Here is a 22,500-nt window from a genome sequence, read left to right on the forward strand (position 1 = left end):
TCTTTTCAAAATTGCACAATGCATCTGGCAGAAAATATTGCCAGAGTGCTTGAAAAAATAGCTCTAAGAATTCTAACTTCTGAATCAAGTGTTTTGTTTCCAGGTAACACGAGGAAACCTTTTCCGATTGTTTGAATGTTTCATAATACAAGCAACAAAAACAAATTTCCCCACTTGGCCTTTACTGTGTGTTTCATAAAAGAAATAGGGGAAGAAAGTTTTATTTGGGGGGGAGAGCACCACATTATAAATGAAAGTGTGCATATGAAGGATAATAGTTTGACATTTTAGGTGAAAGCAAATTAGTTTTAAAAAGATTTGCAGTCTAGAGTTTTGATTTCCATTGATGAATGGTTACCACTCAAATGAATGCCCTTCCCTCCTTATATCTCTTCTGTATGTCTGCTGCCTTTCCCTCCTCCTCTTTTTTTCTTTTCTCCTCTTCTTCCTCTTCCTCCTCCTCCTTCTTTTTTAATAATTTGCCAGAGGGTACATGTACTTGCCAGAGAAATCCAGAAAGACAGGGAGAAAGAGAGGTAGAAAACACTCCTTCATGGGGTGTGCTCACACTACAATCTCATCTCCTTCACCTCATCCTGTCAGAATGTGGGGCAAGCACACACATGTCTGATGTGTTTTGTGAAGTCACTGGGGCCAGGATTCAAACTGCAATCGGCCATGTGGGATCCAGCTCTCCTAGCCAGCGGCCATGAGGGCTGGCCCTGTCTGCTGCCGTCTATGGACGGCATTTACTGCCAAAACAAGGCTGATACAGTGACAACAGCACTCTTAGCTATGCCTTCTCCAGCTTCCAGCTTTGTCATAAGGGAAGAAGATGTTCCTTTTAGACCTCTGCCACTCTCTGGGGCGAGTAAAACAATCCACCTCCAAGCCCACGTCAGAGCTGCCCCGTCCATTTCCCGTGCATGCCCTCTACAGCCTCCGGCATGACCAAGACACACTGTCTTTCTTTTGAGCCTCTCAAGTGCATTTTTCTAACCAGATCACATCACAGAGGTTAAAAGAAATCTTTATCAAAACTCTAGGTGGGAGACCAGCAGTTAGCGTAATGGCTATGTCACTGAACTCCCATGTACTTGACCGCGGTTCGGATCCCAGACCCGGTGGCTTAAAACTCACGCTGGGTGCGTGTGCATGTGTGCTCAAGATCCCAAGAGGAGAATGGAGGAGAAGGGACTGCGGTGTGGCCATCCCCCCTGGGGGGTGATTTCTTGCTTTCTGTCTCTCTGTCTCTCTCTGTCTGGCGAGCGCATGCGCCCTATAGCAAAAATCTATAAAAAAAAAAAAAAAAACCTCTAGGCGGAGCATAATAACTTTTTTAAAAAAAATAGGAAACTGTAAATATTTATTTAAGGGCTATCCGAGACATTTTTGTCCAGCAAGGCCAGGAATGAAGTGTTAAGGTGAACCAAATATTTTCCCAAACTTTTAAGTTTTAAAAATGTATTTCTTTCATGAAAGAGAGACATAAAGAGAGAAACAGAAATGGAGATACCTCCAGTGGGGTCTTCATGGCATGATCCATGCTCAGCTTCAGCCAGTCAGTCTCACAGGCACATACACGTGCATGTGTCCCTGGTGTGTCCATGGAGACATCTGGATGTGAACCTAGGACCTTCTCATGTGGCTTCAGCATCATGGAATATTGAATTTCCAATCTGCTTCTGTGGCTAGCCTGACCACATTTCCTTATAACTAGTTATCATTTGTATACATATCAGATCTATTTTCCAAAGCGGCAGAATATAAATATACTTTCCTGAATTAAAAGGAAAAAAATGCCTCAGATTTATTCTCTGCCCTTCCTTACCTTGCTCTGTGCTCCCTGGACATCAAACACTATGGACTAAAGAACATCATTCATCCTCCCTCACCTTTAGCTTCTGTGTGTGTGTGCAGCTGATTGGGAAAGTCAATGGGAGACCTCCCCCGACCCAAAGAAAGGAGGAAGTCTGGGATATTGACCCCTCCCATCCCCCACTCCAACACAGCTAGGCCACTGTTCCTCTCTCAGGACCACAGTCCTTGCCAGGTTGCAACAACTTGATCCCTTTGTCCCTCAGTTTCAGGAGTAGAAACAGCTTCCTGTTGTTGCTAAGCCCTGGGTGCCTCCCCTTGTCTCCTTGGTTCCTTTCACACAGCCTACTTCTCCATAAATAGTCCCTGAATTAAATGCTCTTTAACCTTTCAAAGATGACACCTGTGTCCTGACAGACCCTGTCACTACAATCAACCTTCTGCACAAGGGGACTCCAAACAGTTCATGGAAAAATGGGATTAAAGTACAAATTTAATTTGGTTCCCTCAACATCTTTAAATCCATGCATAATATTGTCATAATGTACATTTCTACAAAATTCTTGAAGGCTCCTAGTATTTGGTGAGTGATTTCTATGTGCTGTTCTAAAATCTGGTGAATACAAAAGAAAAACCAGACATCTAGCAAAGAATCAAGATGATCAAAACTATCTGTTCGAAACTTGGCATTTAAGAAAAGGAAAGAAATCTCAGTCATATTTAATATACCGGCGACGTCAACATTCTTATTCTGGTATTAGGCAGGAACAAAAGGAGTGCTTGTCAATAGACCCACAGCCTGTAGATCCAAATAGGTGTTGTTATAAATCGTTCAGTGTTCTGTGCCCCAAATCCATTTTCTACTCAGGAAAACAAAATTCCATACATGTTAAAAGGAGGGAGGGCAGTGGTTTCTCTGCAAAGTGCCCTCTCCAATTGTAGAATCACCACAGTAAGTCATGCTTGCTTGAATAGAGGATGCCTGCACGATTGTATTCAAGTTATTTTTGGAGGCTTCATTATCTCAGCTGGAAAGTCCAGAGGCAGCTTTTGTAAACCAAATTCAGTTCAATAAATGTATCAAGAGAAAAGAACAAGATGTATACATTGAGAGTCAATGTTAACAAAAATCCTTTAGCATTGAGATGGTCAAGTTCAACCTCCTGAAGTGCTCTTAAAAGATGGGAAACTGATCAGCAGATAGCACAATGGTTATGTTGCTAGACTCCCACATGGTCCACTGTGATTCAAGTCCCGGACAGGTAGCTTCAAACCCACACTAGGCACATGTGCATGTATGCCCCAGTTCCCAGGAGAAGAATGGAGGAGAAGGGATTATGGCATGGCCATCCCCTCTGGGGGGGATGATTTCTCGCTTTCTGTCTTTGTGTCTCCGGTGAGCACATGTGCCTTATACAAAACAAAACAAAAAAAATCTCTTTTTAAAAAAAAAGAGGATGAGAGACTGAAATTTTCTTGGAATGGTGCTTAGAGATAATAAGAACAAGCTATAATGAACTCATAAGGAGCTGAGTATTGATGAAATCACCAAACAATACTTGGCAAGCCCTCTCAACTTTTTTTTTTCAAGACAAACCAGAGATGGTTCGATTCCTTTTTTAACTAGCTTACCAATGCTAGTGAAGCTTTACTAATTCATACCTCACTGATTAAAAATGTATGATAATTAGTGTGAATACTAAAGCTTATCTATAGAGGAAACAGATTTTCTTTAAAATAATAGAGCTATAAAATGTTTTTTTTAAGCTCATTAAACTGAACCTTTCATACACTGCTGTATACAAAGGTGCAAATTATGCAAGGATTCTTGCTGGGAAAACACAGTGGCTTGGCTATTCATGTTAATCTCTTCTCCCTTACAAGATCCTAGAAAATAGATCTGAACCCACAAAAGTATGAAAAGTTTAATATGTGTTTGAAAGATAGATAGTGACAGAGTCAGGTAACTGACTGTAGAGTGGAAAAGAATAGAAGAAGGGCCACAGAAAAGATTTCAGCCAGGTATGAGGTTCTTGGTTTTGCACAAGCTGCAGGGGTTTGGAACCTCTGGAGAAAGGATTAGGGGTAATGTCAGGCTGAAAACAAAGACCTTAAGTGAAGTCTGTATGCTAAATGTTGGGACTGTCAGAACACTGGCAATGAGGTGTTTTCCCACTCTCCACCCTTCCACTTCCATACACACATTCCCGCTGGATGATTCTCTCCTAAATAACTGAACAGACTCAGAGAAAACTTCTTGCACTGTTTGCAGAAGTGGACAGTGTCTCTTTTAAGGTTGTCTCTTTAAAACAATAGCTCTACCTGAATTCTCACCAATTAACTGACAAGCCCCCTGATGTACAAATCAGTTCTAATTGGCTTCTTTAGTCCCTAGGTCTGAAAAATGAACAGACTAGGGACCAGCAGTTAGTGTAATGGCTACGTCGCTGGACTCCCACATAGTCGACCGCGGTTTGAGTCCCAGACCCGGTGGCTTAAATTCACGCGGGGCGCGTGTGCGTGCGTGCCCAAGATCCCGAGAGGAGAATGGAGAAGGGACTGTGGCATGGCCATCCCCCCTGGGGGGTGATTTTTCGCTTTCTGTGTCTCTGTCTCTGTCTGTCTGGTGAGTGCACGCACCCTATAGCAAAAACCTCTCCAAAAAAAGGAAAAAAAAAAATGAACAAACTACAAAAGGTCGCCAAACATTTGAGGAAAGGCTCCAGCAGGGAAAACTAAGAGCCAAACAAAGAAGCAAAGAAACAGAAAATGAAAACTGGGAAACAAAGAACAAAGGGAAAAATAAACGGAACTAAACAGTCTTCAAGTGTTTAAATTTTTAGCAGGAGTGTCTGATCTATTTTGTTAGGTCTGTTATGAGTGGCTATCAGGCAATGCCTCCATAGTTTGTTTCACTATCATGTACACTTAAACACACACACACACACACACACACACTTAGAACTAATTCAATACCAACCTCCCTGAACTTCTTATCTGCAAAGTAGTTACAATGTCTCTACACATTCTACTTCCTAGATTTCTCAAGTGCTGATCCTATTGAATCAAACACCAAGATCATCACTTTTTGTATGTATCCTTTTCCTTTAGTAACCAAATATTTTACTTGGGCTTGTCTAAATTTGAAGCAAATTGATAAATAAGATGATAGATGATAGACAGATAGATAGATAGATAGATAGATAGATAATAGCTAGCTAGCTAGCTAGCTAGATAGATAGATAATAGATAGATAGATAGATAGATAATAGATAGATAGATAGATAGATAGATAGATAGATAGATAGATAGATAGATAGATGATAGATAGATGAATAAGCATGACCAAAATGGTGCTTCCGGTGGTAAAGGAAAGTTTGTAATTTCAGTGAAAGAGGTAGGTTATCAAAAAGGTTATACTGATAGTCATACTTTAATTTTAATTCTGAAAGTAAAGGTTTAACATCCTTTTTTAAATTACAGCTAAAAGTAGAACATTCACTTTTATTTATAATATAAATAGCCAGTTGCAAGCAATTTCATTGCCATGTTTCATGAGACTTCCAGTTCCAGCAAAACAATATACACAAATTCAGGAACACTTCTGCTACTAATAGTTGGATATGTTAGATGAACTAAGAGGAAAAGTTTGGGTGTTTAAATGTGACACTGATTGTTGCAAGAAATAAAAGGAAACTCCTATGAGCCAAAAAAGGGGGTGAGATGGCACTGAAAAGCAGGGTGGTGAATATTTAGGCTGATTATAAGACTCTGGGAAAACCTCCCCATGAGGGGGGTGGGGTTATGACAGGTCACACTTGGGTAGTGGGTTAGTTAGTGGTGGGTGGGTTGAGGAACTAAAATTTGACACACAGATGGCAATTAAGGCATTAAGATCCCATGAGCTGGGAAACTGGAACAGAAGATCCTGCAAAAAGCCAGAAATCTCAAAATGCTTCTAATCTTCTGTGAAGGAATGTCTTACAAAATAATCTCTGTGCAACAGCTTGGGAAACATGACCTGGAAAATCCTTTCTGCTGGGCTGTGAGAAGAAAGAAAACACACACACACACACACACACAAACACACACACACAACTCCTTCTCTTGTATACAGCAAAGAAGATATTTCAACTAAAAGCTACATTTATGTCGTTATCCTCCTAGGAATTAAAGGTTGTCTTCATTAAGTTATCTAATCAAAACAATCACACACAATCAATATCAGTATTATTAGCCAAACTTTAAAGGTGATATTTTAGTCTGTTCAGGCTGCTATAATAAAATTCCACAGACTGGGTAATTAATTGAAAAAACTTATTGCTCCCAGTCCTGGAGGATGAAAAGCCAAGATCAAGGCTCCAGCAGATTCGGTCACTGGTAAGGGCATGTTTCCCCATATTAGATGGTGCCTAATACCTGTCCTCACATATTGGAAGGGGCAAATAGACACCTTAAGGGCTCTGTTTAGACACCAATCCCACTCACTAGGAGTTGACTTAATGACCTAATCATTCCTACTTTTTTTTTTTTTTTAATAATTTTTGCTGCAGGGTACATGCACTTGCCAGGGAAAGAAAGAGAGAGAGAAAGAGCAAGCAAGCCCACAGGGAGGACAGCACGATGCAATCCCTTCTCATCCATTGTCCTCCAGAGATTTCAGGCATGTACAGGCATGTACACACACATGCCTGGTGTATTATCAAAGTCACCAGGTCTGGGACTAGAATAGCACAGTGGCCATGTGGGATTCAGCATTAACTATCATTCCACTGGCTGGCCCTCTGCCTCTTAATATTATTACACTGGAGATTGGTTTCAATATATTAATTCTAGGGAGACACAGATATTCAGACCACGATAGACAAAGGGAATCAGAGAGACTGGGTAATTTACTAAAGGCTAAGGGAACAGTGACTGATTGGAATTTAAATTCACATTTTTAAATTTCAACACTAGAGTTTTATTTATTGATATTAGTACATAGTTCATTGGGACCTCTGTTTTAGATATATAAATATATATATATACTACTGTTTTAGATATATAAAATATATATATTACTATAGCACTAGAGTTTTATTTATTGATATTAGTACATAGTTCATTGGGACCTCTGTTTTAGATATATAAATATATCTACTTACTATAGCACTGTTATACATTGATGTTACTTTTTTTTTCTGTTTTGAGAATGTAATGTAACCATGAGCTCTTGGCAACAGTTTTGAGTCATGAAGCTACTATGATGTATCAATTAAGTAAGAAGAAAACAAAATCAGAAAATACATTTTTTTTTTTTGGAGAGATTTTCACTGTAGGGCGCGTGCGCTCGCCAGAGAGACAGAGAGAGACACAGAGACAGAAAGCGAGAAATCACCCCCCAGGGGGGTTGGTCACGCCGCAATCCCTTCTCCTCCATTCTCCTCTCGGGATCTTGGGCACGCACGCACACGCGCCCGGCGTGAGTTTTAAGCCACCGGGTCCGGGACACGAACCGCGGTCGACTATGTGGGAGTCCAGCGACATAGCCATTACGCTAACTGCTGGTTCCCAAAATACATATTTTGTGAGTGTCTTCACCGATGACACACTTTTCACAAGCAAGTACCTATTGCTGAGAAAAGACAAGAGTAAGTATCTCATTGAAGGAGGTTTTTCAATTGTATTCAAAATTAATGAGTACAGTTGAGAGCTCCATGTGAGATATTGGGGGAGAAAATAATACACCCCAAAGGTTGGGTAAAGGAGGAAATAATGCTAAACCAGTAAAATGATTACTCTTTTGTTGGTATTCATCAAAAGACCATTTGCCTATAAATGTGTTAACTAAAGTATTTGAGTTCATTTAAAACTCTGAATTGAGTGACCAGAAAACAACTTCAGGGAGCCAGGAATGGAAAGTGATTAAATGTGATGAGTAAAAATGAAATTCACTGTTCTGATCACCATCAGAAGATAGAACCTTGTGAACTGAAAGGGGTTAATTAGTCATGAAAGGTCAGGGAAGAACCACATGGGAAACCAGGGGCTATTTATGTTCAGCTCACAGAGAAGGAGTCTTGGCAAAACAGAAATTTACGTAATAGTCACATTGGCAAGGCTCTCCCTTTCTGGAAGGGAGTGTGTCCAGCTTCCTTGTCTAAAATACACTTCTTAAGACTTATTAGCACCTCCAGTATTGATTTCACACTCACCAAATAACTTCTGTGACCATTTAATTTCTCACATAGTTTGCCTACATGGAGAGAAGGTATGAGGGGATTTTTAAAAATTGCAGGAAAAAATGAAATCAAAGTATGAGTTTATTTTGGAGAAAATTAATGTTAAAGTCCAGGAACAATTATTGTTAACACTCATTCTCCATGAACTTTTTGAAGACCTCTTATATTGCTTAGGCTGCCTTGAAAGTCCACATTAGTTCAGTTACTTGGTATTCTGGTATTCTGCTTATTTGTTTTCAATATGGGCTGTCCATAATGAGAGGACATACAGATCCATTCATATGAGCAAATCATATCATACTTGCCAACTGCATTGCTAACTACAAGCAAATACCTTTTGTATTAAGGTGAGTCAACCTCTTAGAGCTAGGTCCATTTTTATCATGCTCACTAAATCGAGTGTGTGTGTGTTTATGTATGAATCAAATATATTATATATATATGCATATATATATATACACATATATATGTGTGTGTATATATATATGCATATATATGTGTGTATATATATGTATGTGTATATATATATATATGTGTGTGTGTGTGTGTGTGTGTGTGTGTGTGTGTATATAGGCATGCACATATGGTCTCTAATGAATAATGAATATTATAATCCTGAGAGAGCGCGAGCTAGCAAAATGATCCCCCTCCACAGGATCTGGTCACACCACCGTCCTCTTTCTCCAGTCTTCCAGTCCTTTGAATCTTGGTCATTTGTGTGTGTGCTGAGTGTGGTGTTTCAGGCCAACCTGCTAGGGATTCAAATTGCAATCACTATGTAGGATCCAGATTCTCTTGCATAGCACATTACTGCTATGCCATGGAACCAACCCCTAAAATATATTTCTAATCTTCTGTGGTTCAAGCTCAGACAATGGATGGGATGACAACAGTGAGGGCACTTTGTAGGAACATGTCCAAGTGTGCTATGGATATATAAGATCATACCTCTCTGTATCACAGTGACTGAGTGGGCCTATCTTTTTGAAATCAGGAGAGTGCCTTCTGTTAATTTATTTATGTAGCATACATAGAAATGCAGTATGTTTTCCAAGAAAGGCTGTGCATATCTCTACATAACTTAACCATGAAAATCTATAGTGTACTTTGTTACAAAGCTGTATACATAGTCAGGACTGGAGCCTGGTAAACTGCTTATGCTGGTATAGCTGCTTTCAATCCAGTAAGAGGCTTGGCCAATGAATTGTCCTGGTTTCTTCATTTCCCACATCTGTGACTATAGAACTATGCTCTTATTTATTCTCATATTCCCCAGGCTACTCAATGGAACTTTATTTTTTAGACAGATTTTTTGCTATAGGGTGAGTGTGCTTGCCAGAGAAACAGAGAAAGAGAGAAAAGCTAGAAATCACTCCTCAGGAGGGATGGTCATACCACAATCCCTTCTCCTCCATTCTCCCCTCAGGATTTTGGCAATATACACACATATGCCCTGTGTGAATGTCAAGTGGACAGTGGAACATTTTTTTAAATAGAAAAATTGGGGGGCCAGCAGGTAGCATGGTGGTTAAGATGCTGTATTCCCCCATGGCTGACTGTGGTTGAACTCATGCTGTGGGTCTGTGTGTACCTACCCAAAATCCTAAGAGGAGAATGGAGAAGAAAGGATTATGGCATGGCCATCCTTCTTAGGGGAGGGTGATTTCTCACTTTCCCCTCTCTTTGCCTCTGTTTCTCTCAAGTGAATGCACATGTCTTATGGCCAAAGAAACTAGAAAAAAAAGTTACCTATTTTTTCTGAAGAGATAAGAATACCAAAAATAGATATATAAGTGTACAATTTATCATGTTTAGTAGAAATATTAAATGCCTACTCTGTATCTGATGAAGTTCTAGGAAGCTGGTATATTAAAATGAAAACACAGGGTGGGAACTGGATAGATATGTAAAAACTTTAAGATTATGAAGGGTGCTATAAGTGAATATATCTGCCCAGAAGATGTCAGGCAACTCTAATGCTTGAGCTGAGGCTTAAAAAGCAGATAGTCTTGACTGATGTGCATTGTGTTCGTGATGGGAAAAGCAATACTATACACTGTAAAGATACATATCAATTAAGTGTAAAATTTAAAAATAAATTAATTATCAGCAAAACAAAACAAAACAAAAAGGTGAGTAGGAAGTTGTCTGGAGGGCAATTCTAAGAACATAAAGTGTTTAAGGGTTGCTGAAACATAAAAGATGAGGTCCACAGGAAAGATCCAAAACCTAATGGAATTTTTATGCAATTCTGAAGAGTTTAGATATTGGTACAGGTGGTAGGAAGCATTTTGGCCAAATGGGTGAACTTTGACCCATACCCCCTTGGTTAGCTGGGTGCAGAGTATTGATGGTGAGTGAGAGGAAGCCACAAAAGAGAAACAAAGCACCAGTCAGAAAATACGCTAATATTCCAAGGAACTGAGGCTGTGGACCTCTGTGGAGAGCAGCCAATCTGAGCAAACATGGTGACTTTTAGATACAAGCAGAAAGGAGCTTCATTTGCATGGCTATGAAGGCATTTGCATACTAAAACACTATCTACCTGTTGTTGTCAGCTATCTGCCTGTTGTCCATACCTGATACCAGATACTGATATTGCAGGGCAGTATCAGGCTAAGGGAAGCCTGATGTGTTTATTAGATTTTGCCCCCAAAAAGATCAGATAAATGATATGGTGTCAGTCGTTTTTGCATTTTCAGATGGTTTACATCCCAAAGCTACTGGCTTTGCATTCCATTTCCTCTTCCCCCATTTTCTGCCCTTTAAAAGAATAAACCAGAGGCCAGTTTCTGGTTGCAGCTTTCTCCATCAGAGAAGTTGGGCCCACCTGCTTTTCTATACTTGTGTGTCTTTGTGTGTTTGTTACCATATTTATTTCTGATCCACAGCCTCCCCACTCAGAAAAATATGTTCAGCTGAGCAGGTCCCAGCAAGTGGCACCTGAGCATGTGGCTTGAGTATGGGTAACAGATGAATGGACACTCCTTGAAGCCAACCGGAGACTATTGAGTAAGGAACCTATAGAATAAAAAAGAAGAATATAGAGTAGAAGAAAGAGATACCAGAGTTGAAGAAAGAGATAATAGAGCAAGAGAAGGAGTGAATTCAATTATTGTCAGGTGTAAAACATGGAGCACAGTTGTCTAAAGAGAGAGAGATGTATGTTCAAATGTTGTCTTATATGTTAAAAGCTAGGGGTGATAAAGTAAGTATCAAGCAGTTACATCAGTTACTGAATTTTGTGCAGGAAACATGCCCAGAGCAAGGAACAGTTTATGAGGAGATTTGGGACAAGTTTGGAGAACAGATCAGGGAATGATATACCACAGAGGGTCCTATCAGGATTCCCATTTTTGCCTTCTCCATGTGGAATTTAATTAAGGAGTGCTTGAGACAAAAACTTCCAAAAAAAAAAAAAAAAAGTTGGCTTAGGACAAACACTCCAGAGGGCTATACCTCCCTCCTACCTAAGAAATCAGAGCCTGTAACTAAAGACAAGGACAGAGAGGTAATAGCAAGTAAAGAGAACCACAGTCTTTTGAAGTTAGACAGACTTAAGACTGCAGATTCCAAAGCAGTTGCAGGGCAGGAGAGTGGAATCTCTGCCCTTTAACCTAGTGCTTCCCCTCTGAGGCCCACTGCTTCCTAGTCAAACCTACTTGCATATCAAATGGCTCTAGGAAAGAATACCTCTCACGTTAACCCCTCTCCAGAGAGCTTTACATTGCAGGGCAGATAGAGGAGAGGACACTTTGGGATTTAAATTATGCCCAGTTATAGAGACTTCTGATCCTAACAATCCAGGACAAAATCAGCATCAGCATGAGCTGATATCCTTTAAAACTCTAAAAGAATTAAAGATGGCTTGTATGCAATATGGCCCCACAGCTCTGCACACAATTGTGGTATTAGAGGCAGCTACTAAATCTGTGTTTACCCCTAATGATTGGCAGGTGATAGGCAAGGTATGCTTGTTGGGAGGAGATCATCTGCTGTGGAAATCTAACTGGTTTGAGGAAGCCCAAGAGCAGGTGAATAGGAATCAATAACATGAAATAAATATCACATTTGAAGTGTTGACTGGAACAGGGGAGCAGGCCAATATTGGCACACAAACTGTATATACACCACAGACCTATCAGTAGATTAACATTATATGCTTGAGATGCTGGAAAAGGCTTCTTGGTCAGGACTGAAGAACAGGCAGTTTGATCAGTGTACAAGAGGGACCTAGTGAGTTATATCAAGGTTTTATTTACCACTTGGCATAAGCCATATCGTGACTTGTCTTTGATCAGGAGGCAGAACAAATTATATTGAAGCAACTAGCCTTTGAAAATGCCTCTTGTAAAACAGCTATTGCTCCACACACAAAAAAGGAGAAAGTGGATGATTTCATTAGACTTTGTCAAGACATTGCGGAACTGCAAATTCAGGGTATGACTTTAGCAGGTACATTAAAGGAAGTAGTGCAACAGAAATCAAAGGGTAATTGTTTCAATTGTGACAGATCAGGACATATGGCACATGACCGTTGATACCCAAAACAATCAAGAGGATATGCTGCTAGAGAACCAAAAGGCCCAATACCTGTGCCCATGAAGGTCCTAGAATATGATCTAGATGCCAGAGAGGAAGGCACTGGGCCAATGAATGTATATCCAAAACAGATATAGATGGGAAGCTGCTAGGGCCCCCAGGAAACAGAACACAGGGCCAGCCCTTGCCCTGTCAAACAGTAGGGGCACTCTTGACGTTCTCTTAGGGGATGCAGGATAGTCAAGCCAGTGAGAAGCTTAAGACAGGCCAGGGAAAATCAAAGATCGCTATCGGGAAACCCCAGGTAGCACAGGATCGGATCTCAGCCCCATGTTGGGCGCCACTTGCTGAGACCTGCTCAGCTGAACCTGCTATTCTGAGTAGGGAGCCTGTGGATTAGGAATAAATGTAACAACAAACACACAAAGACCACAAGGATAGAAAAGCAATAATTGGGTGGGCCCAACTTTTCTGAAGGAGAAAGCTGTGACCAGAAACTGGCCTCAGCTTTATTCTTTTAAAGGGCAGAAAATGGGGTAAGAGGTAATGGAATGCAAAGCCAGTTGCTTTTGGATATAAATCATATGAAGATGTGAAAAAAAATGGTACCATGTAATTTCTCTGATCTTTTTTGGGTGAAATCTGATAAACACATGTGGCTTCCTTTAGCCTGATACTGCCTTGTAGTATCATTATCAGATATCTACAACAACACACAGATAGTTGACAACAAAAGGCAGATAGCATTTTTATATGCAAATACCTTCATAGTTGTGCAAACAAAGCTCACGGAAGTGTGTTTCTGCTTGTGTCTAAAGGTCATCATGTTTGTTCAGATTGGCTGCCCTCCACAGGCCTGGACTAGGGCAGTGCTCTGAAGTCAAAGAGATGAATATGAAAAACAAGAGGTATCTCAGAGGTAGAATTTTTTAAAAATATGTTGTAATCATTGGCAGTCATTAGCAGGAACATATTCTTGTAGATTTGGTGCCTGCTGAGTGACCTTTTTCACAGAAAGAGCCACAATCCTACCTGCTGTTCTATGGTGATTTCTATTTGAGAAATTGAACATTAGAGTTTTTAATGCAAACTATAAGCACCTGTGTGTCACCAATTGAGAAGATTAGCCCTGAGATGCTGTGGTATTTGTCATCAGTTCTAACATTTTAGCACCCAGGAGATCATTAACTTCTGGCCGAAATGTTTATGGTTCAGGAGAGCTGTTCTTCCAGGAGCTGAAGTCAGAGGCAATAGGGGTGGGGGCCTGTAATGATTCAGAAACTGGGTGTGGTGTTTGAATCTCACATTTACCATTTGCTTCAACTGTTGTTTGGCCAAGTTTCTTTGCCAACAAAACATAGTTTAGACTACCTACTACTTAGGATGGTTATTTGTATCAAATAATTCTTGCTTAAATTTATGCATAAGTGGTGAAATGAAAATCCCACTGTGTATAGTATTCCACTGGGTCCACATCTATACTTCCCCTTTATCTTTCTTTCTCCTTTATATTTATCTATTTTCTTAAGAGGTTTTTGCCTTAGGGCATATGAGTTCACCAGAGAGAGAGAGACAGAGAGAGAGAGACAGAGAGAGAGATAATGAGAGGGAAAGTGAGAAATCACTCCCCAGGGGATGGCTATGTTGCAATCCCTATTCCTCCATCTCCTCTTGGGATCTTCGGTATGCATGCACATGCACCTGGTGTGATTTATCAAGCCACTAGTTCAGGACTCAAACCATGGTTGACCATGTTGGAGTCCAGGGATGTAACTACTTTGCCATCTACTGGTAGTTTTCCTTTATATTTAATAAGTGAATTATTTTCATTACTATTTATTTTTTAAGAAATGTAACAATTTCAGTTTATATTCCCCTTTGACTCAAGAGATTTTTTTTTAAACCATAGTGTGCACATTATATTCCCCTTTGACTCAAGAGATTTTTTTTAAACCATAGTGTGCATACGCTCACCAGAAAGAGAGACAGAGAAGGGAAAATGAGAAATCATCCCCCTGGGGGATGGCCATGCTGCAATCCCTTCTCCTCCATTCTCCTCTAGGAATTTTGGGCATGCATGCACACATATCTGGTATGATTCTCATGCTGCTAGGTCTAGGATTCAAACTATGGTTGGTCATATGGGAGTTCAGTGCTTTAATCATTATTCCACTTGCTGGCCACACTCAAGAGTTATTTTATACAGAGCTTTTAAAAACCCATGACACTCTTTTGTAGTTTGGTTTTCTTACTGATTTTCTAGTTATGCCTCATCAAAGGATATTATCTGTATTACTTCTATGTTATGAACTTAATTACATTTTCTTATGACCTAAATTATGATTAATTTCGTGAATGTTCTAGGTGGATTTGAAAAGAAAGTATACTCTCTATTATCAGAGCACAAAGTTTGTGATGTGTCCAGATTTACCTTATTAATGAGGTTTTTCCTTATTTATCTTTTGTCTTCCACTTGGCCTATCTTGGACTGAGAGTGGTATGTGTTAAATTATCTGATATGAAGAGGTTTCTGTCTATTTCTTCTTCCATCTGCTGCAATTTCTGCTATAAAAGTTGCTGTTGTGTTATTGGTATGCATTTGTTACTATTGAATGTGAATTCTGGCCTTCAGCATAAATAAGACTTTCCTTGTTATATTTTACACCTTCCTGCCAGCATCTTACCTTGTCATATAGATCAAGAACAAAATTGATGCTGTTTGCTGTTCTTAGCTTGCATTTGCCTTGTATGCTTTTGTCCATCCCTGGATTTTTCACTTTTAAAATCACTTTGTCTTAAGTGTGTCTCTTATATTCAGTAGAGTTGGGTTTTTCACATCCCACATTTTTGCTTAAGGCATGAATACTCGGCCCAGCATATAATTGGAGTTTCATAAAATATTTGCTTCCTTTTTCCTGTCTTCATTTATTCAGTCAGGAGTAATATTCACCTAGGTCTCTAATGTCTTTGTGGGCAGCAGTTTTGGAATTGTCTGGCCTTGAAGACCCCTCCTGTGCCATCTGGCTTAACTGGATTCTCTATTTCAATTCTCCTCTGCTAGTTCTCAGGCCCTAGAAGCACAGGTTTTTCTTTCCTTCCAACATGGGAGACTACCCACAATCCTCAATGATGAACTTGAAGAGCACCATTGGGAGTTTAAAAACACATTCTCTCCTATTGCCTTGACATATAGACTTGTGTTCCAATATTTAGATTAAGGTTTGATATGTCCCAAGATTTTATTTAAAAATTTAATTAAATAACCTGGAAGTAACAGTTATAGCCATAAATCAACTGCTGGAAAGAACCCTAGAAATGATGTACTCAAATTTTCTCCCCAGTGTATTTTCTATGATACCGCAGTATGTTTTCCCAATCTCTGTTTGCATTTTTCTGGAAATGTAAACTGGCATTGTCACCCATTCTATAGGCCTGAATTTGAAGCTCAGCCAACCATTTAATAACTATGTGACACTGGGAACTGAGACAAGCACTCTTAATCTCACTTTTTCATCTGTAGCATGGGTACAATGATAGAAACTCAGAGGACTGTTAAAGGACTAAGAAGGGTCACAGATTCAAAGATTAGGGAGGTAATGTAGAGGATTAGACAGGTAACAAATGGAATCCTCTTAGTGTAAGGAAATAGGAGTGATGAGGAGAGTTTATTCCCTTGTCAAGGGAAGATACCTCAGCTGGCCTCCTGTAGATTGGAGCTCTGCCTGCAGCAAAGAGGGCCCAATATTGTTACCAGTTCTAATTTTTCTAGAAAAGCAGAAATATGACTTTTCTTTATGTGAAATTTTCCAATGATTAAATATAAAAGCTTTACAAAATCAATTTAATATACTAGGTAGGCCATTAAAACACCTATTTGATAGGACCAGCAGATGGTGTAATGGTTATATTGCTGGACTCTCATGTAGTTGATCATAGTTTGAGTCTTGCATTCGGCAGTTTGAAACTCATATGAGGCACGTGTGCGTGCGTGCCCAAGATCTCAAGAGGAGAATGGAGGAGAAGGGATTGCAGCGTGTCCTTCCCTCCTGGAGGATGATTTCTTGCTTTCTGTCTCTTTGTCTCTGTCTATCTCTCTGTCAAGTGCACAGGCCCTATAGCAAAAATCTCCCTAAACAAACAAATAAACAATAAAACACCTTATTTGACTGCTGGGTATACTTGTAGGTTGCCAGTTTGCATCTCTGTTCTTACTTTGCATTATACTTAGCGCAAGAGAGGCATTCAATAAATTCATCACATCTGAAACCATTGACTTCAAAATTTTGGGAAAAAGGACTGGTTTGATTGGGTGGGGGAAGGAAAGGGGAAGGTCAGAATAATTAGGACATTGACTGCTCAGCTCAGGAAATCAGCAAAAATTGTGGGAGAACAAAACAAAACATGAACACTGCCTCCTTCCTCGTGTGTCTGCTCTTACTTCATTTGCTGATACTTGTGGGCTCTCTTGTACAATTGCTGGATTCTTATGCAGGCACAACTAACAGGAAGGATGAGGGGAGCAGGGTACGGAGATACTACAGCCTTTGAAGCTGTAAAGACTTTAGCAGCTTCTTTAGAGTGAACTTATGGGGATGAGAACAAAAAGACACTGTGCTGGGAACCAACTTTTCCCCTATCCTCATCCTCTAGGCTTTTCTCTATCAGCAACTCTGAAACTAGCCAAATACTTCCTATTTGGGTGGGTTGCAGCTGTCCTACACATGTTATAAATAGGGACCAGTAGAGCTGTTCTTATTTTTAGCACTTTGATGTGGATGTAAAGGTCACCAAGATTCCCTGTTCGGTTGCTCAATTAATTGGCTTTTAAAGAGATACAAATCTCTTCCTTTTCTCCAAAATGTATGTTTTCTATTCATATACATTAAAATAAGACATTGAGGGGAAGGGGAAGTAGTTTCTTCTTGGCTATATTCCTTCTAGTTGCCATGGATTGGGTGATATATCTGTTCTGTAGCATACAAAGTCATGTATGGATTTTGGAAAACAGAACTTCAAGCTTGGACCAAAGCCACTCCTTTTTTTCTCTTGAGCATAAAGAAATGTTTAGAGTACAAAATAACTTTAAGGCTTCTCTTATCTAACCCTCCAAAGTACAATGCTGAGGGAACTAAGGACCAGAGAAGAAAATGTACTTATTATTATTTAAATTGCCAGATGTTATGTGCACTCTCCAGAGAGAAAGAGATAGAGAGACAGAGCACCCTTCATACCCCCATAAATCACAATTTAATAAGCAGATAAAATGGGGTGTAGTCATGCTACAATCCTTTTTCTTCCATTTCTTCAACCTACTGAGAATTTGTGCACACACGCACACATACCTGACGTGTTTTTCAAGCCACTAGGAACAGGATTTCAAATGTAGTCAGCCATATGGGATCTAGATCTCTAAAATACTCAGCAAAGGGGCCAGCCCTGATTTACTTATTATTAATAATAAATATTATTATAGCTTACATTCATGGATGTTTTTCCTGTGCTGAACATTTCACATGAGTTCCCTCATTTAATCCTCACAACCCTATAAGGTATCCATTTCTGTTATTCCCAAAGTTGAGATTTGGTTGTTGGTAAATTGGCAATGGTAGATCCAGAAAAGCCACTCAGGATCCCTATTCCAGTTCTTCAACTCTTTCCAGACCCAGTGCTCAGCACACAGATTCCTCACAAGGATAAAAAAAAGGGAAGAAGAAGGATGGAAGAAGAGAGGGAGGGAGGCCTGGCTTGATTCTTCAACTCTTTCCAGACCTAGTGCTCAGCACACAGATTCCTCACAAGGATAAAAAAAAGGGAAGAAGGATGGAAGAAGAGAGGGAGGGAGGGCTGGCTTGAGCACACACAGGTACACAGACACACACACACTTCCTCAGCATAGGCCTTTCATATTATTCTTCCGAAAGTATGGAGTGTTTCCAGAACCCATACAAAAAGCCTGGCTAATGCTCCCTTTAACCTTGAAGGCCTAGGAACTATTGCAATACAGAGGTGTTTCAGCTGTCTTTACCTGTTCTCAGGGTCAGCCAAGGCCATACTTCGAGTGACGTAGCACATTTTCAGGGGAATGCTTTTCCGGTCTCTATGGAAGGAGAAGGACTGCGATGACGGAGGATCTGAGGAGCCACCCCCTAAACGAGGGGATTCAGGTGGAGGTGTTTCCCATCCAATCTCAGACACTGGGGATCCTTTCTTCACATAGGGTGTGGCCTCTCGCATGTACTTCACTGCAAACAAAAAGACAACAATAAGGTCTTTTAAGTACATCAGGGCTGAATTTCTGGAAAGTCTGACAGTATTTTTGAAAAAAAAAAAGTAACTTGTGGTGGACAGGCTCTTAACACTGAATTTAAATTCTGCACAAGACTCAGAGTTTCTGTTCCTCTCATTAGAATCACCCAACTATTTAAATTATACAATAATGTGGATCTTAGAACTTGGTATTATGATATCCTGTAGTTGAGAATTACTTCTAGCTTTTCAGCTGTAACCACTTCTTTCTAATCTAAGTTGTATTCTGGAAAAAGGCTAAAAAACAAATGGGCAGAGAGTGCAAAGGTGTGACTTAGGCTGAAAGATATTCAAAATAGATATAAGAAATGTGATATTCCTGCGTACTACCCATGATGCTATTTTCATGTTGGAAAGCATGGATAGGGTTTTGACTTAATACTAATAAGAACATATATACAAAAAAATACATTATAAAAACACTTTTTTCATGGCAAAAATCTGTAATAGTAAAGGCATTATGTATAAGAGTGGAAAACTAGAAACAACCCAAATGTGCACTAAGGCCAGAGGGTATTTTCTCCAGATCTTTTGATGAGTCAGTTCCACAAACTACTGCCTTCACTGTGTAAGACATGAAGCCACGTTTATGGTGATTACATAGATAAGCAATATGTGATCTCTACATTTAAGAGTTTCAAAAAAAATTTATGAGTGACTACAATGAAAGCGGTTAGCATCCCACTGGATCCCTTTTACTAAATGTTAGCTGCTGTGTGCTGGATAAAAACAACTCTTAGTTGTCCCCCTCCTCTGTGGAACTGTTCTTGGTCCAACAGAAGCTACCAGGCTTTGGAGGCTACAGAGTTGCTGCCTGACCATTCAGGTAGAAGCTTTGCTTCTAGGAAATCCTACCTAGTATCAGATATAATGCAAGTATACAAATTATGGTACATGCAAAATAAGTCAAGTTTTATGAGAATAAAGTATCTTAGATGAACCCATGGAGAAAATGGATCTAGGAGCATGAAAGACAGGTCAGGATCACAATTTAATAAGCTGATAAAACACCCCCAGTTGCATGTAATAGGAATACATATTGGAGGACTCAATTACAGATATAAAAAGCAATCATATTAGTATAGGACAGAGAAAAAGTCATTTAGTACCAATCATATTTTAAAGGTGACTTAAGAATCTTAACCGAATATAAATGCAACTACAAGGAAATAGCTCCATGGTTGCCTCAAACCTGTTAGCATAGTTAGCAATTACAGAGGGAGAAATTATTCATGCACTGAAAAATTATATGTATGGAATATTGTTTATTTCTGGGCAATGTATTAAAAGAGGAAAACAGACATACTAAAAAACAAATGCAGAAAATTTAGGGGGGCAGATTTAAGTTGCCCAAACATGGAATAAATCTTGGAAAAAACAGAAAATTTAGGGGGGCAGATTTAAGTTGCCAAAACATGGAATAAAAAAACCTCTTTCAAAGATATCTAATTATTTTTTTAATTGCTAAAACTGTTTTAGTAGGAGCTATAATATTGCTTAACTTTATATATTGTAGAAGTAGGCTTACTGATATGTGCGAAATTCAATCATCAGCTGAGATGGTTTGAAGATTTTTCTATTAAAAAAAAATTCCCAGAGTCAGAGAGGCAAGGGGTAGGCCTTCAGAAGAAGACTCCCCCATGGCTCCTGAGAACTAGTGATTTCACATGGTGCCCTCGAGTGCTACATGTTTTTTTTTTATTTTTTTGCTTTTTTTTTTAATTAATTTTTTGGATGTTTTTTCTTTTTTTTTCCTTCCTTTTTTCTCTCTTTCTTTTTATTTTCTATCTCTCTGTTTCCTTTTATTTCCTTTCATTTCTTCACTCAGCTCCTCAATCTCCATTCACTATGTTTCTAGATAGATCTAAGGGAACCATAACCAAATATTCAAATACTATTAGGGTTAACATATTCCTCAATATCCACTGAATCTGCTGCACAAAGGGATAAAAATGGAATGGTAAAGAGATTGTAGATGACCTCTTTCTACATGCTCCTGAATGCTCAGATTGAACTTCAAGAATTAGGAAGAAACACACCATCCATCAGATGACTAGAAACCACCGCAGGGCCACAAGAAATATGGGAAAGCAAGAAAATGCCCCTCCTCCAAGGGAAAAGAATAACTCTTCTTTATCCACAGATAGTTCAATAGAAATCATGGAAATATCTGATAAAGAATTTAGAATATTCATAATGATGAAGCTAACAGAAATGGAAGAGAAGAGAGACAATGAACTACAGAAGAAACAGCCTAGAAAAATCCACCACAGAGACTGAGAAAATGGCCCCCCAAAATGAGAATAATATATGAAAAATAGTAGATATCATCAAACATCCAAATGTATAATTGGTATCCCAGAAGACAAAGAGACTCATAAGGGTATTGATAATCTATTCCATGAAATCCTGCAAGAAAATGTTCCAAACCTAGAGAGGCACTCAATGATCTAGTCCAAAGAAATACAAAGGACCCCAAATAGAATCAACCCAAGAAGATCTTCTCCAAGACACATTATAGCCAGATTGACCAGAAACACAAAGATAAGATACTAAGATTGGCAAGAGAAAAACAGCAAGTTGCCTATAAAAGATATTCCATCATTCTAACAGCAGTCCTCTCATCAGAAACAATGCGAGAGAGGAAATAATGGGAAAATATATTCAAAATGTTAAGGGAAAAGCAATTTCAACCAAGAATACTGTACCCGGCAAGATTATCCTTCATATGTGAAGGAAAGACAAGAACATTCTCAGATAAAAAAACCTGAAAGAATTTACCAACACCAGATCAGATCTCCACTCTTCTGAAGGGAGTGCTATACCATTAAAATTAAATACAGACACACAAAAATAAGAGTTCAAAAACTAAGAAAATGGCCAACTTAATTGTAGGGACAAGTCTGGAGTTGAATATCTATTCCGGAATTTAATCAGGAAGATCAAACCACAGCAGAAGATAGATTAAGTACATAAGTTTGAACTGATGAAATAGTATTTTATGACTTTTGACTAAAACATTGCTGATTTTATTCTAGGCTTTGTTTTCCAGTTTTAAGGACTTTTGTCCTTTCTTGAGCTGTAGATAGGTTCATGTGCCTACTATTTGAACAGAATCCTAACCTGTTTCCTGACTTTAAGTTTTAAGCAAAGTTCCTTAGCATTTCTTTGATTTATTAACGATAGACCTGCTTTTCTTGAAATTACCACCTGAACTTGCTATTGAAAGTAGTTAGATTATTTAGGAAATTGTGTGATCAATAAAATGTGGGTGAAAAGGAATGGAAAACAACTGTAGACACCAGAGATAGTGTGGGAGGAGGGTGGGAAAGGGCAGAGGGTCAGAAATAGGGATATATATATATATATATATATAACCAGAAATGGAAAATTATTGATGATAACATACATGAGTAAACGACTATGCAGCATATTCTGGATGGGAAATCACATTTTGTATGCTATGACGATTCTTAGGGAATAAATGTAAATTAATTAATTAAAAAATTTCAGAAAAAAGGAACTCATGGAAATACGTGTATTGGGAAAACTATGTAAAATTTTCAAAAAGCTTTTTTACCAAAATAAATTCATACTTTAATTGTAAAAA

At 39.0% G+C, this 22,500-nt stretch overlaps 1 protein-coding gene across 1 annotated transcript in view; it reads right to left on the minus strand.

Annotated features, from left to right (window-relative positions):
* SNTB1 (syntrophin beta 1) overlaps nucleotides 1-22,500 on the minus strand; it is a 284,731-nt gene that overhangs the window by 135,027 nt on the left and 127,204 nt on the right. The window contains exon 3 of the mRNA XM_006157521.3: nucleotides 18,610-18,826. Coding sequence (XP_006157583.1) covers nucleotides 18,610-18,826 — 217 coding nt within the window. The remainder of the gene's footprint in view (nucleotides 1-18,609; nucleotides 18,827-22,500) is intronic.

Source organism: Tupaia chinensis, unplaced genomic scaffold (assembly GCF_000334495.1).
Source record: "Tupaia chinensis unplaced genomic scaffold, TupChi_1.0 Scaffold000545_1, whole genome shotgun sequence".
Lineage (NCBI taxonomy): Eukaryota > Metazoa > Chordata > Mammalia > Scandentia > Tupaiidae > Tupaia > Tupaia belangeri.